The sequence below is a fragment of the Acytostelium subglobosum genome (assembly GCF_000787575.1).
Source record: "Acytostelium subglobosum LB1 DNA, scaffold: scaffold12, whole genome shotgun sequence".
Classification (NCBI taxonomy): Eukaryota; Evosea; class Eumycetozoa; order Acytosteliales; family Acytosteliaceae; genus Acytostelium; species Acytostelium subglobosum.
This window is the reverse complement of record NW_012236521.1, coordinates 636,727-651,112: the sequence shown is the minus strand read 5'-3', so window position 1 is coordinate 651,112 and position 14,386 is coordinate 636,727. Positions and strand designations below refer to the sequence as shown.

Here is a 14,386-nt window from a genome sequence, read left to right as displayed (position 1 = left end):
GGCACACCTGGTGAACTTGACGAGAGTGCAACTACAGATACTTAAGTCTATCTATTCTTTAATTAATATATATATATATATTTATTATTCATATATACACACAGATAAACATATGGACGATTACGATATGTATGTTTCATTGTCAATGTCAATCAATCAATAATGAATGAACAATGAATGAATGAATGAACTAATATATATTTGCATTTAGTGATAGGAATAGATCTCCAAGCGATGTCGATCGAAAGGAAGACTCATATGGTAGAGGAGGTGGTCATAGTGATGGAGGTGGCAGTAGCAGAGGTGGTGTAATCTCTGCAGAGGAGAGGAACAATGGCAACGCATTACATATAACAGGATTCTCATTGTCCTTGAAGGATGAGGAGCTAAGAGAGAAGTTTGTTTCCTTTGGAAAGGTATATGTTTGATTGAAGTTAGATTCATTCGATCAATCATACTAACTCAATGTAACATGCTCAATCAATCAATCATAGATATTGGAATGTGTTATAATGGTCGACCCAAATACAAAGATATCACGTGGCTTTGCCTTTCTTACATTCGAGATGGCAGATGAGGCTGATGAAGCCATTAGGATAATGGATGGTACAAAGATAGATGGCAATGTGATCAAAGTTTCAAAGGTATCAATCAATCAACTTTTATCGATCAATCAATCAGTCAATCATGTGATCGCGTGATGACGAATGAATGAATGTACCAACTAACCAACAACAATATAACAATAATGATATAGTCAAGAAGATCAAGACCAAGAGAATCAACACCAGGTTCATATATGGGTTACGATAAGAAGAGGAGAGGTGGAGGCATTGGTGGCCCAGGTGGCGGCGGTGGTGGTGGCCCAGGCGGTCCACCTAGATCAGTGTTTAGCCCCTACCCTCCATACCCATACCCTGCGGCCGCCGCAGCGGCAACAAAGTATCCACCATATCCACCACCCTACGGTGGATATTATGGCTACGGCGCCTTCCCCTACCAATACCCACCAGCACCAGGCTATGGTGCGCCACCACCTCCACCACCCGCTCCCAAGAGCAGCCCATACGAGAGCAGATATTCTCCGTACATGCGATATGACACCAACGGTTCATCAAGGACTCACAGCAGTCGCGAACCATACGACACACGCGATGCCCCACGTGGCGCTGACCGTGACCACGGACGTGGCGGTGACCGCGACAGAGACTACCACACCAGCCGCAGCAGCAGAAATTAAACGATCACGCGAGTTGCGTCGTCTTATTATTATTATTATTATTAATTGACCCATTACTCATCTTGGACAAGAACACATGGTACCCATCATCACAGTTGCTAGCTATGTGATGGATGTCGACTATAGTCATTTGATTGATTAGACCTGCGTGACCATGGATGGATACGTTGGTCCACCCAGGTCTGCTCACTTGGTATCACGAGGACATGGAGTTGACTGGACATTGGCTGGACTCACTCCAGTTGAGACATCCACTTCATCTTTTATCTCTCCTCCTGGAGTGACCTTGCGACTACTGTTTCCACACCGACTTCAGGAATTCCAACTACAAGTAGAAAAAAAAAAAAAGAGTCTGGAGTTTAGACTTCTGACGCCGCCCAGTAGATATCCCTCGACGATCCTTCCACTATCACCGGCTCTCAGAGTTTGATTGTTCAGTTGCCTGCCTGCGTCCGTCTCTGTGTATTTAGCGACCTGGTGTAGGTCTCCTCCGAGACCTGGCCATGTCGGTCAGTGACTTGGCTAGGGCCGAGGTTTGTGATCTATTGATCCAGGCATTGTCAGCAGTCCTCTCCATCCATATCTTTAGCGTCCTCCCGGAGATTTGGAGCGACAGACCCTCACCGTGTGGTCCGACAATCATCAAAACTTTCTCCGGTATTTTTTAGTCACGTGATCAATACACTATATTAAATTTATGGGCATCACTTTCAAGTCAATTGGATATCAAAATAAATAAAAATAGTTCTCAAAATAATAATGAATTCATTATTATTTTATATATCTTTTGTAAACATTTATGTTGTTTCTATCTATAATCTGTACAGATAATAAATTTTTTGTTGTTGATATTTTTGATTGTTGGGTTTGAAAATGGCGGATCTTTTTTGGACCAAAAACAAACAAAAAACCCATTTTACAATTATAATTTTTATAACATTGGGACAAGTTGAATGAAGTCATAAATCTCATGTCAGATCAACCACTCAACAAAACACAACATTCAAACAACACTCTTCAATTCATCCAAGTTCAAACTACGTTCACAACACATTCATTCATTTATAAAGCATTGATATTTATAAAGAGATATATATAATATATAAAAGATATAAATAGAATAGAATAGAGATGGAGGAACAGACATACCCTGTCGAAGACCTATCGGCATTGCAGGATCAGGTCAGACAGTTCCTCAAGGATAATAATAATAGGATAGTTAAAGATGGTGATGTTATCTATGACAATGAAGATGATAATGTTGATGCTGATGATGATGTTGTTGTCCAACAACAACAAGTATTAGACACTTCATTATCATCGGAGGACAACAATAACAACAATACGACCGATGATGATATTGCTCAACTCAGTAAAAGGAGTAATAGACGCAAGTTTGTAATGCCAATACAGATAAGTGGTGGTAGTGGTCATGGCAGTATCGGTGCAGAGTTGTCCACTATGAACACTTCATCGTCTTCAGGCAAGTCATCACTGTCTGGCGGCAGTAATATATCACCTAGATCAGCTGCCTCACCCAACAGCAAGACACCACCCACATCTTCCTATCCCATGTCACCTGGCTCGCCCTCGCCTGCCGCTTTCAACTCACCATCCTCAACCGGACACTCAATACATCACTTCAACATCCACTCACCCGGTCTAATGCCACTTGATGATCTAAAGGGTACACTTGGTCAATATGTATGTTGTAGTGGATTGAGTGATGTTTGAATGATCACATACTTACTCATTCAAACATGAAATTAGCAACTATTACATCACATTGGTAATGGATACCTTGGTAATACATTCTCGGCAATACCTCCAGACTCTTCAGAGTACGTGGCTCTAAAGATTGTGGACATTAATAGGATCAGCCAAAGTGTCCAATCAATCATAAGGAAGGGAATATGAGATATTGCGCTCGTTGGCAATCAATCAGAACATTGTAAACTATACAGGTCTGGTGACGGATCAACATAACCGCGTGGCAATCGTTCAGGAGTTTGTAGACAATGGATCATTCGCCGATATCTACAAACGATTGGGTCCATTCCCCGAAGCCATCCTTGCGCGCTACGTCACACAGGTTCTCGAGACATTGCACTACCTACATCAACAAGAGATTATCCATCGTAATCTAAAGGCCAACAACCTGTTGCTGGCCAGAGGTGGAAGATGCAAGCTGTCAGACTTTGGAGTAGGATGCACACTGGGCAACTCTTACCGAACGGCGCTGTTGGGTGAGCCATACTGGATGGCGCCAGAGCTATTGATGATGCGAGACTTTAATAGCAAGATTGATATTTGGTCGTTGGGATGCACAGTGATCGAGTTGCTGACTGGCAAGCCACCATTCTACAACCTGTCACCAATGGAGGCGTTGGTGAATATCGTTGATGAACGCAAGCCGATCGACCTGCCCAAGGACATCAGTAAGGAGTTGACCAGTTTCCTTCAGAGTTGTCTAGTGCGAGTACCATCTCAAAGATCATCAGCTGAGCAATTGATCAAACATCCATGGTTGGTAGCAGCAGCATCAGCCAACTCATCGTCTACAGACTCATTCCTTGCGATGATGGGACAGACTCCAATGGCCAAGCCAGTCGGTGCCACTGCCGCCGCCACCAGCAGCTTCAACCTCAGCTCAGACGCTATCAAGCCACGCTCAGAGAACTTCTCAGTGGACCTGTTCTCTCAGATTGAAAAGAATGAACAGGACATTGGAGCAATGACACCAATGCCCAATAACATTGTCAATGCTCAGTCGATCGAGGTACAGCACTACACAACTCACATGGACAAGGGATTGGCACCACCGGCACAGGTTGAGCAACTTCAAAAGATCATCGACTACAATCACTCAATCACAACGTTCCTCAAGGAGGCAGTGTCACAACTCGAGAGTGAGCAGACCAATGGCTACAGTCTACAAGTACAGATGAAGGCAAAGATGCAAGAGATACTAGATCAGAACAAGACCAGTGCAAGAGTATCAGCTCATAGTAATTCTTTGTTAAAGAGGACAAATCAAGTAAGTTTTAGTTTGGTTGATTGATTGTGATTGAATGATCATCGAACTAATCAATTACTATTCAATCTTTTAGATGGCCTCTGAATTGACAAAGAAGAATGAACACTTCAAGATGAATATTAAGAGATTGGAAGATTATTTATTGACAAAGGATAAGGATGACTGCGCCAAGAAGTTGGCAAGCGTCGTGTACAAGCACAAGATATCATTCGAGAACCTGTTGAACCCAACACTGGCAGCACCTGTAGTCTATCAGCTGGGCTCAAAGGTGTGGAAGAAGGGACAGGAGAAAAAGGCATTGGGTACACTCAAGGACAGCTTCTTGTTCTTGTTCAAGAATGACAAGTCCAAAGAGCCACTGGACGTTGTGTATCTCAACGACAAAAAGTCAATCAGTGTCTCTAGCTCAATGTCCGACTCGTCCAAGAAGAAGTCATTCTACATCTCCATTGGTACAAGCATCACTGGTGAGGCAGAGCTCACTACAGATGTGCCGCAGGGTGTGGCCACAGCACCATCAACTGGTGCCCCCACTTCATCCTCTGCCACCGCCACCACTGCCGCTGGTGCCGCCGCTACCAAGGAGTCCACTTTGTGGTGTATATTAGCATTTGAGAACCAGAAGGATATGGAAGCATGGTATGGAGTGCTCGAGGCCTCTATCCCATGGTACGAGAGGAAGCCCAACGAGATATCAAAGCCAAAGGGATTGGTCGACGCAAAGAAACATCAGAAACAGAAGTCTGTCGATCGATCAGTCAACGAGACATGGCGCAACACTAGCAGTGGCATGAAGGCTGCACCATTCCCAGGAGTGTTTGGTATCAAGTTGGAGGATGTGATGGCGCGCGAGAACCCCAACTCTGAGATACCATCGTTTGTCACAAAGATGGTCAACTTCCTCGAGCGCAACATACAAGAGGAGGGCATCCTCCGTATCAGTGGCAGCACGACAGAGATACAAGAGATGAGAGCCACCCTTCAAAAGGGCGACAACATCGACTACAAGGTGGCGCACCGCGATCCAAATGCCGTAGCCGGTCTCCTCAAGCTCTACCTTCGTGAGCTGCCCGACAACCTGGTGCCCATGAACCTAAGGATCATGTCAGCCGAGATCATTGGCGACCGTAGCGTCTCTGATGATGATCGTGTTGCTCGCGTCGTCGAGCTCTTCAAGCAGTTGCCAAAGCACGAGCTCAACCTGTTGAAGCATATGATCCGATTTGCCAAGCGAGTGGTCGAGCAGAGCGATCTCAACAAGATGGTTCTGGTCAACGTGACCACATGCTTTGCACAATCACTCAAGGGTCTGATTCCAGGTCTCTTTGCCTTTTGTGTACAACACTATGAGGCAGTATTTGTAACACCATACGTTGGCCTAGGTACATCAGCCACAGGCCAGTCCAAGTAACACCAACCATCAACCAGATAAAGAAGACATGTTGGTTGACAACACCAAATAAACTTAAAGCAAGACCGATAAAGTTGTTGTAATACTATAAACAATGTGATTGATTGATTGATTGTTTGATTGATTTATTGATATGGAATGGTTGGTTTGGATGGAGATGGGGATTGGATGACATTGGTATCAGCCTAAATGTTAATAAATACTTTGTTCAAGTACATTGTGAATGCTATTAGAAGCCAGCACGATACACCAATGCAATTGGATAACAGTAGCATTGTATGTGTTTGTGGATTCCTGGTCGTAGTTGGAGAGAGAGATTAATAATGTAAGTTAGCATATTGGACTGATTGATTTGGACATGTGATACGAACATATAGAATGAGAATGGGAAGTATCCCTGTAGTATTTCATGGCCACAATATATAGTTATTGGATTCATTCCAACATAAATAAATGGTGCACCATTCCAATACTTCTTAATATCGACCAATATATACATTATCATAAGGACAAAGAATCTGGATTGATTGATTCAATGAATGATTGAGTCAGTGAAGTGAATAAATGATCACTTGTGACTTTGGAATACTACTTACGCAAAACCAGATAATAAGATTACGAATGATGGTGTCCATAGATTCTTGTTGATTGGTAACCATCCATTGTTTTGAGACATGCCACATAGACCTGCTGCAATGGCGCATAGGACTATACCCCAGACTGCCCATCTGATCATTCTAGACTTGTGATTCTTGTGCACGAGGATGGTGCGTCCGCATTGAACACCCAACCAGCACATAAAGATCGAGGTGAGGTAGCCAAGTGTGCCTTCAGGATCATATGCACCAGTCTGATATATTGGCTGACAGGTTGGTGTCTGGAGATATGATTGAGTGTGAAGATCTTCAGGTCGACGTAGCGTGCTGCACCTCCAGTGCAGTTAAAGTATTGTGCATTGTCACTGATGCCTCCTGGTCCAAGGTATCCACGGCCACAGCCTGGTACATCGATGAGGAATGTGAGCAAGAACCATAACAACAGTATGAGTAGTGCGCATATCCATTGAATCCAGTATGGTATAATGTCTGCAAATGTCTTTGATGTATGTGATTTGAATCGCTCTTGGATCGAGTTTGAGTGGAATAGTGGCTGCTCGCTAGGGTCCTCTTGATGTGGACGGTAGCGCCAGAGTGGCACAAACTGCATGATGAGTCCCGTCACTAGGTACGAGACACCAAATCGCTGCAGAACACCAAGTATACGCCAATGTCCAAGATTGAATCCATTGTTTATAAACAGACCCAAACAGAATAGAATGATTGATCGCTTGACCAACTTTTGTATGATGGTCTTCTTGGGCACGCCACGTATCTCTAGTGCGTTGAAGCTGAGTGGCATGGCCATGCCCATTATAAAGACGAACCAGGGGAATACCAGATCGGCCACAGTCAGGCCATTCCAGTATGAGTGATTGAAGAACCAGTAGCCGCCGCCACCATAGTTGACAAAGATCATGATGGTGATGGAGAAGCCGCGGAACACGTCCAACGACTTGAGTCTGTCCTTCTTGGGATCGTTCGATTCCAGTATGTGAAGCTGATACTCCAACGACTCGGCCTTTGATCGTTGATAAAAGTGCACGGCAATGGGCCACATGATGGCAAGTGCGCCACCAATTGCAAACGCCACAGCTATTGGAATGAATGGGTTTATGGGCTGAACGACCGTTGTCACACCGCTGGCAATGCCTCTACTCGATGAATCCTGTAATGATAGTACGTGTACATCATACACTCCACGTTCACCAAATGAACAACTAAACATATCCGTTGCCTTTTGTTGTCCCTTCAAGTCATATATAGTAGTATTAAAGCTATATCCAAATGCTGTTGATAGTTGCATATATGATGATGATGAACTTGATCATGAATGTGTCAGTCAGTCATTACATCTCACTCGATCAATCAACCAATCAAGTTCAAATGGACATACTTTGTGAGTACTACTAGAGGTTGGTACATGCAGTTGTAGCATGCATCATAGACGTAGGTGACGTAGAGTGGAGTTGTGTCTGAGGGTGTAAAGTTGGTCACTATCCTGACCCATGCAAGGTCATAGTCGAGTTGGTCAACAGATGGTATTGATGTAGATGGATGTGTTTTACCAACTACAACTGAACCAGATACTTGTGATCCATGTCTATTATTGTTATTGTTATCTACTACTTCTAGAGTTGCATTTGTTGTCTTTACAATGAATAATGCTAATACTAAAGTGATTGACAAGGTCAATGTCAACAACCTAGTTGATTGATGATTCATTGGTATGTCACACACAGTATTTATACTATATATATCTCTAATTATATATACTTTAGACTTTATACTGATTGACACTAACTCGCTGTTATTGATTGATTGATTGATCAGCTGACCACTACTTTTGCACACTAACACTCGAGTGCAATCACTTTCAATCACCCCACCAACACACAACAACCAAACAGTGTTTGAAAATGGGTCACTGAACATTCTTTGGAATATTAAATTGACTTGTTGATCAATCAATCAATCAATCAATCAAGTCAAGTCATTTGAACTCTATGTTCTTCAAAATTGTCTCAATCTCTACTTAATGATAATGAAGTCTGATCATCATAATTTTATCATAGAGAGGACATTTGATCCTGAGACCTGTTGGCGCAGCAGTTGAGGTGGAATGATTCCAGATAAAGATAAAAGTGATAAAAGGATACAGCACCACATGTTCCCCAATTGTCTCCAACTTGAGTACTGGGGTGGCCAGAAGAAACTTGACTTCTCAGATCGGACGAGATGAGGTATTATATTCTTTGTATGGCCGTATCCAACATATATTGGTGCTTGCCAAGCTTATCTGTCAACACCTTTTGAAATGAAACTTTAGAAAAACGACCGAAAGTTCAAAAATGAACGAAAAACAAACAACTTTAGATTAATCATCAAAGAGATACTCGACTAAAGATATAGATAGAGATAGAGATAGATAAGAATATAAGAAGATGAGTTTAAATTATACATTACAATCATCATTGATGCATTCTATAAAGGATGAAGAACATTATATTGTATATATTGCACAATCTAATATGTTTATTGCTGCAGTTGGTTCAAACAATATGATCAAGATCTATGATAATACTACACATGAACTTGTCAATGTACTTCAAGGTCATTCCGACACCATCCACGAAGCAAAGTTCATCAATGACTCCATCCTCATCACCTGCTCATCAGACCGCTCACTAAACATCTATGATTGCAAGACTGCATCACTCACTACATCTCTCAAACGTAAGTCAATGAATGATCGCTCAATCAATCAATCAATCATACTTACACCAGTACGACATAATAGAGAAGAAAGAGGTATACTCATTCGATATTGTTGGAGACTTGGTGGCGTTGGCTGTTGGGTCGGGCGTGGTGTTGGTCAATTCAAAGACATTGAAGGAGGTGCGATCATTCAATGATTGTCATACTGAAGATGTGACACGTGTTAGATTCCATCCCAATGACAGTACCAAACTATTATCATGTAGTGTCGATGGACTCATCTGTATATATGATCTTGCCAATCAAGATGCTGACGAGGCCATTACATTTGGTATGTTCATGATCACTCACTCACTCAATCAATCAATCATACTAATACTCGATCATACTCAATCGAAGTAATGAATGGAGAACACTCTGTATCAACGATGGGATTCTTTGGACCAAAGAATATGCACTTGTGGTCATTGTCAACTACGGAGAGACTGTCGGTTTGGGACTTGGAGAGTGGAACGAGGATAAAGGAGTATGGAGACTTGAGACAGATTGTGATGGACAAGTATCAGGTGGAGGTCAACTATTTCAACACATGTCATTACGATGCCAATGACAATACATTATACTTGTTTGGTGGAGACTTCACTGGCAATGGTCTCGTCTTTCGTGTTGAGGCCGACAATGTCGTCCCCATTGCCAAGCTGGCCGGTGGTCACACGGAAATCATTCGCAGTACCATTTTGAACAAGGATGTAAGTCTACACCGATAACTTCAACATCATCACAAACATGTGACAAGTGTGACATGCATTGCAAAGATGTCACCATCCCAGGCCCCCAATAACTGACACACACATGGCCCGCTTTCACAATCATTTGCATCCTTGGATATTTCAATCAAATCAATCCAGAAACAGGAGATATTGACAGCTGGAGAGGACAACAAGTTGTGCTTTTGGACGAATAGTGCTAAGCTGGTGGCATCCGATCCATCCCCAAAGAGTCAGAGCAGCAGTAAAATAGTTGTAAGTGTCAATGAATGATGTGATCGATGATAGGTTGATTGACATGTTGACATGATTGATTGATTGATTGACATGATTGATGTGACCTGTGGACATGATTGTGATAGGTGTCATGACACAACACAACACAATAAGGTACCTATACTATCATCATCATCATCATCATTATCATATTATCTATCTTTGTCTTTGTCTTGAACAGTTGTTTCAAAGTCAATGCATGCCAACGACGTGTTTGAGTTCCTTTGCTGACCTACCACTTTCCTTCGACCATTCCATCCTCATCCACATCCAAAAAGAAATCCAATAATAATATCCGAGACAAAGCCAGCCCTTATGGACAACACTGAATGTTCATTCCGAGCTATCTCTGTCTCTCTCACCGACCCACTACCAACTGCATCATCATCATTAACAAGATAGATTGTTTGTTGTTGCGACGCGAAAGAGTAAAACACAGCAAACCATCGGTGCGTGCCCCTCCCCTGTCTGGTGGATTATGATTATCACAAACAACCATGGTTGGACCATCTTGTCCAATCTTCCAATTTGGCAAACGATCTGCCTACCCTCCATCACACTGATCCACCCGGGTCCTATCCACCCCCATCACGCATTTCATTCTCATTCTCGCAGGTTATACTCAGAGACCCAGATTTTCCCATTGTGTGTATGCCTGTCAACACCAATTTTAGACGCCGATGCTTCATTTGCGTTGTTTGAATGATTGGTGTAGACGACCACGATATAGGATACGACCATGCTATCCATCCAGACCGATAGATAGATAGATAGTCTTTGTCCATCCATCCAACAACATCATAAGGTGGTACGACGCGTCAAACATTGTGACACGCAGTCACGTGTGGGGTGATGCCGCCGATTCTTAACTCCCAGCTGCTGGATGTCTCTCCCGCCCCGCTCTCCCAAATTTCCAAAGACGACCTAGCCCCCCAACCCCACAACGAGTCAGCGTAGCGGGGGATCTTTTTGTTTTCGAAGCTTCGAAAGCATTTGCAGAGCACTCGCGCATGTCATCATGGACCCGAGTCCAACATGGGTGCGTGAGGGAGAGGTGTGTGCACCTATCGCATCCCCAAACACTTTTGTAGTTGGTCAGGTGGTCGTCATGTCCTATTCTGATGTATGTTGTACATCCAACTACCTACTTTTGGTATTATTTTATTTTAATTAATGTTTTTTTCTTTTTTGATTCATCCCATCAAATCACACACACTGTCACTCACACACACTTATTCATCATCAGCGTTGTACTCTGGTGATCCATCTATATTTGAATCAGACACCGACTGACTGACTGAGACTTGACCATCCAATCCTCCAACTCCCCCCCATACTCTGTGTCCTCCCTGGACGTCATGTCATCACCAGTATCAGTACCGACCAACATCTCATATCCGCTGCATCTCTCTCCTTGTTTGTTTTTTTTTTTACACAGACACAAACAACAAACACACACACACACATATTAATTGATCATCCATCAGACGAGTCGAGTGATCAATATAGTCAATCAGTCAATAAGTCAATAAGTCAAATTAATTAATCTTCCAACAACAAATATATATTATTTATATCATTATCACTACTGGAAAACAGATATTAATATCCAGGTACATATCAAATTCATTCAGATTCTTCCTCCTCCTATTCCTCTTCCTCTCCACAGCGTCCCTCTCCACAGCTTCCTCCTCCTCCTCCTCCTCCTCCAATCCTCCCATCCACACTCACTCACTCATTCCTCCTCCTCCCTCCCCTCCCCTCTCCCCACAACATATCGAATCCACATCACGAATCACAATCCAAACACACATGGTAGAACGTATAAAACAATGATTGATTCTTCTCCGCCACGACAACGTCCACCTTCACTTGATAGTGAGGTGCATGACCATGGTCCCGCCAATGTACAGTCCAAACGATCACCATCCTCTTCCCCAAGGCAACACCATAATCATAATCACAACCAAAATCACAACCAAATTCAAAATCAAGGCCAATCACATGGCCACCAACTACACCAGTCGTCTGGAATGTTGTCGCCAGGTCTGTTGAATCAGCTGGATCGCATCCCATCAATCGTCCATGATCCATCCCCACGTGGTGCCTCCAGCCCACAGACGGCCATCAAGCGTAAGACCCCAGAGCCAACGTGGGCAGCCTCCACCACCTCCTCATCACCGCCTCGAGGTACACCAGGCAGTGGTGGTGGGCTGGGGCATGGCCATGGTCATGGGTTCGGATTGGGATCCGAGTCAACCCCGCCCGGTGGTCTCCATCAAATCTTAGAGATGATGGAACAATTCCTGAATAGTGGCGCCACATTAGGCGGAGACGGTGGCGCCATTCAACTCCGCTTTCCCCGAGACCAATATTTAAACTTCATTTGTATATATAAAGGTATGTTTATACAATTAATTAAATAATTGTTTCCAATCAAAGATTGGAATAATTCCACTCACTGACACCCCCTCCCCTCCAATCAATCAATCAAATAATCAAACAAAAGGCTGTAAATTTCCAATTCGATCCAAGTCACTGCATCAGTACATTGTTCACTTGAAAGTACATGATGAACAAAAGGATGTGCTGATGGAGGACATGCTGTTTGATCGCGCCTTTGGCGGCCAGGCCGAGGAGGACGTTGATGCAGACCAGCACATCCTCCGCCATGCAATGTCCTACGCCCATGAGACAATGGCTCGATTCCAATCGCTCTACTCCTTCTACGATATGCCAGCCGTTGTCTCTGCCGTATCGACCACACCCGGTGGACTATATCCCTATCCCCCACGACACCGCGAGGCGGCAGTAGCCAGCACCACCAACACCACCACTACCATGGTAGTGGCGACGAGATGATGACCACGAGCTCATCATCATCATCACATATCAAGAAACAGAGGAGGCCAGACCAGCAGATGCTAGACCAGCAGCAACAAATGCCATGTACCAAGATACTCTCGCCTGGCGCCATGGTGGGCTCACCCCTGCCCCCACCCCCATCCCTCCCTCTTCCTCTCCACAGCCACAGTCACAACAACAACAATGACCAACTAATCTCCAGTCCCAATGTCCGCATGTCTGAAGGCGGTGGTGGCGGCAACAACGACGATGCAGAGCAATACGCCATTCCAACAAGGTACTCCTCGCGCGGTGTGCAACTTCGCGAGCAGATGATCAAGTATGGTCTGAAGTTGTTTCGCATGGATGGCGAGGGCAAGTACATCTGCTTCTTCCAGGGTTGCAGTCTGCACATGATCACCAACTTCTCGCGACACGTTGCCAAACACGAAAAGGTAGGAGACCAAATCAAATCAGAGTTGCTACATTTGAGCAACTTCCATCAAGGCTCCTCCTCGCCAACCATCGTCGTGCCTCCTCCATCAACGTCATCAAATGTATCAACAACAACAACAACACTATCACCATCTGGACATGGACATGGACAACATGTGCATCACAGTGGCGCCGCTTCGCCAATCCCCGTGCATTCAAAGCACAAGGGATTCGACGAGAGCATTTCATCGTCATTCAACCAGTCTCATACACCTCCGCGACACCATCAACCACAGCAGCAACCTGGCCTCGAGCCAAACGAGGCTCTCGAGCGTCTACTACGATTCACAAACTATGGCGGTGGTGGTGTTGGTGGTGGCAGCGAGTCCTCCTCACTGACCACCTCATCATCGTCTTCGGCCACCGCATCATCATTCGATCTTGTAAAGTCACAGAGTGCCAATACCATTGGCAACACGACAACAACAGCTGCAATGAACATTGGCATGGGCAGCAGTCACCCGTTGTCAAAGTCTGCACCAATTCCAACGCCACCTTCAATTTATTCTGCTCAGCAACAGCAGCAGCAACATCATCACCAGCAACAGTTGCTGGTACAACAACAACAACAACAGCAACAACAACAGCGTAAGCTGTCCGCACCCATTGCCACAAACAACAATCTTTATCAATCTTCGTCTTCGTCTTCATCTTCATCAGCGGCAGCGGCAGCAGCAGCAGCGGCTACAATGGCAATGATGGATCAACAACCAATCATTGTACCACCTCCACAACAACAACAACAGGCGACATCTCCACCATCGCCATCATCACAACAACAGCATCACAACAACTTCAAAAAGCCATCGACTTCCATCGAAGATTCAGAGATCCAATGGGTCTTCAAGAAGAAGATGCCCAAGTAGCAGTTTGTCAATCATCCAACATATGTTCCCCTGGTTAACCAAGTATACTACCTACCCTATTTATCATATAATATATAATAACAACTTCGATTGTAATTGTATCTATCTATCTATCTATCTATCTTCTTTGTCATGT

At 44.0% G+C, this 14,386-nt stretch overlaps 5 protein-coding genes across 5 annotated transcripts; all 5 read left to right on the top strand.

Annotated features, from left to right (window-relative positions):
• Window positions 1-112: 112 nt before the first annotated feature.
• On the top strand, window positions 113-1,240 carry SAMD00019534_065520 (hypothetical protein; the record flags this gene model as incomplete). Its single annotated transcript, XM_012898372.1, has 4 exons — window positions 113-129; window positions 212-416; window positions 495-644; window positions 758-1,240. The coding sequence occupies 4 exons, from the start codon at window positions 113-115 to the stop codon at window positions 1,238-1,240; spliced, it is 855 nt and encodes a 284-aa protein (XP_012753826.1).
• A 1,131-nt stretch (window positions 1,241-2,371) lies between these two features.
• On the top strand, window positions 2,372-5,688 carry SAMD00019534_065510 (hypothetical protein; the record flags this gene model as incomplete). Its single annotated transcript, XM_012898371.1, has 4 exons — window positions 2,372-2,944; window positions 3,011-3,081; window positions 3,149-4,277; window positions 4,351-5,688. The coding sequence occupies 4 exons, from the start codon at window positions 2,372-2,374 to the stop codon at window positions 5,686-5,688; spliced, it is 3,111 nt and encodes a 1,036-aa protein (XP_012753825.1).
• Window positions 5,689-8,845: 3,157 nt separating this feature from the next.
• SAMD00019534_065500 (hypothetical protein) lies at window positions 8,846-10,042 on the top strand (the record flags this gene model as incomplete). Its single annotated transcript, XM_012898370.1, has 4 exons — window positions 8,846-9,020; window positions 9,085-9,333; window positions 9,402-9,751; window positions 9,911-10,042. 4 exons carry the CDS (start codon window positions 8,846-8,848, stop codon window positions 10,040-10,042), a joined length of 906 nt encoding a protein of 301 aa, XP_012753824.1.
• A 2,036-nt stretch (window positions 10,043-12,078) lies between these two features.
• Window positions 12,079-12,907, top strand: SAMD00019534_065490 (hypothetical protein; the record flags this gene model as incomplete). Its single annotated transcript, XM_012898369.1, has 2 exons — window positions 12,079-12,445; window positions 12,555-12,907. 2 exons carry the CDS (start codon window positions 12,079-12,081, stop codon window positions 12,905-12,907), a joined length of 720 nt encoding a protein of 239 aa, XP_012753823.1.
• Window positions 12,908-12,966: 59 nt separating this feature from the next.
• SAMD00019534_065480 (hypothetical protein) lies at window positions 12,967-14,250 on the top strand (the record flags this gene model as incomplete). Its single annotated transcript, XM_012898368.1, has 1 exon — window positions 12,967-14,250. One exon carries the CDS (start codon window positions 12,967-12,969, stop codon window positions 14,248-14,250), a length of 1,284 nt encoding a protein of 427 aa, XP_012753822.1.
• Window positions 14,251-14,386: the final 136 nt, after the last annotated feature.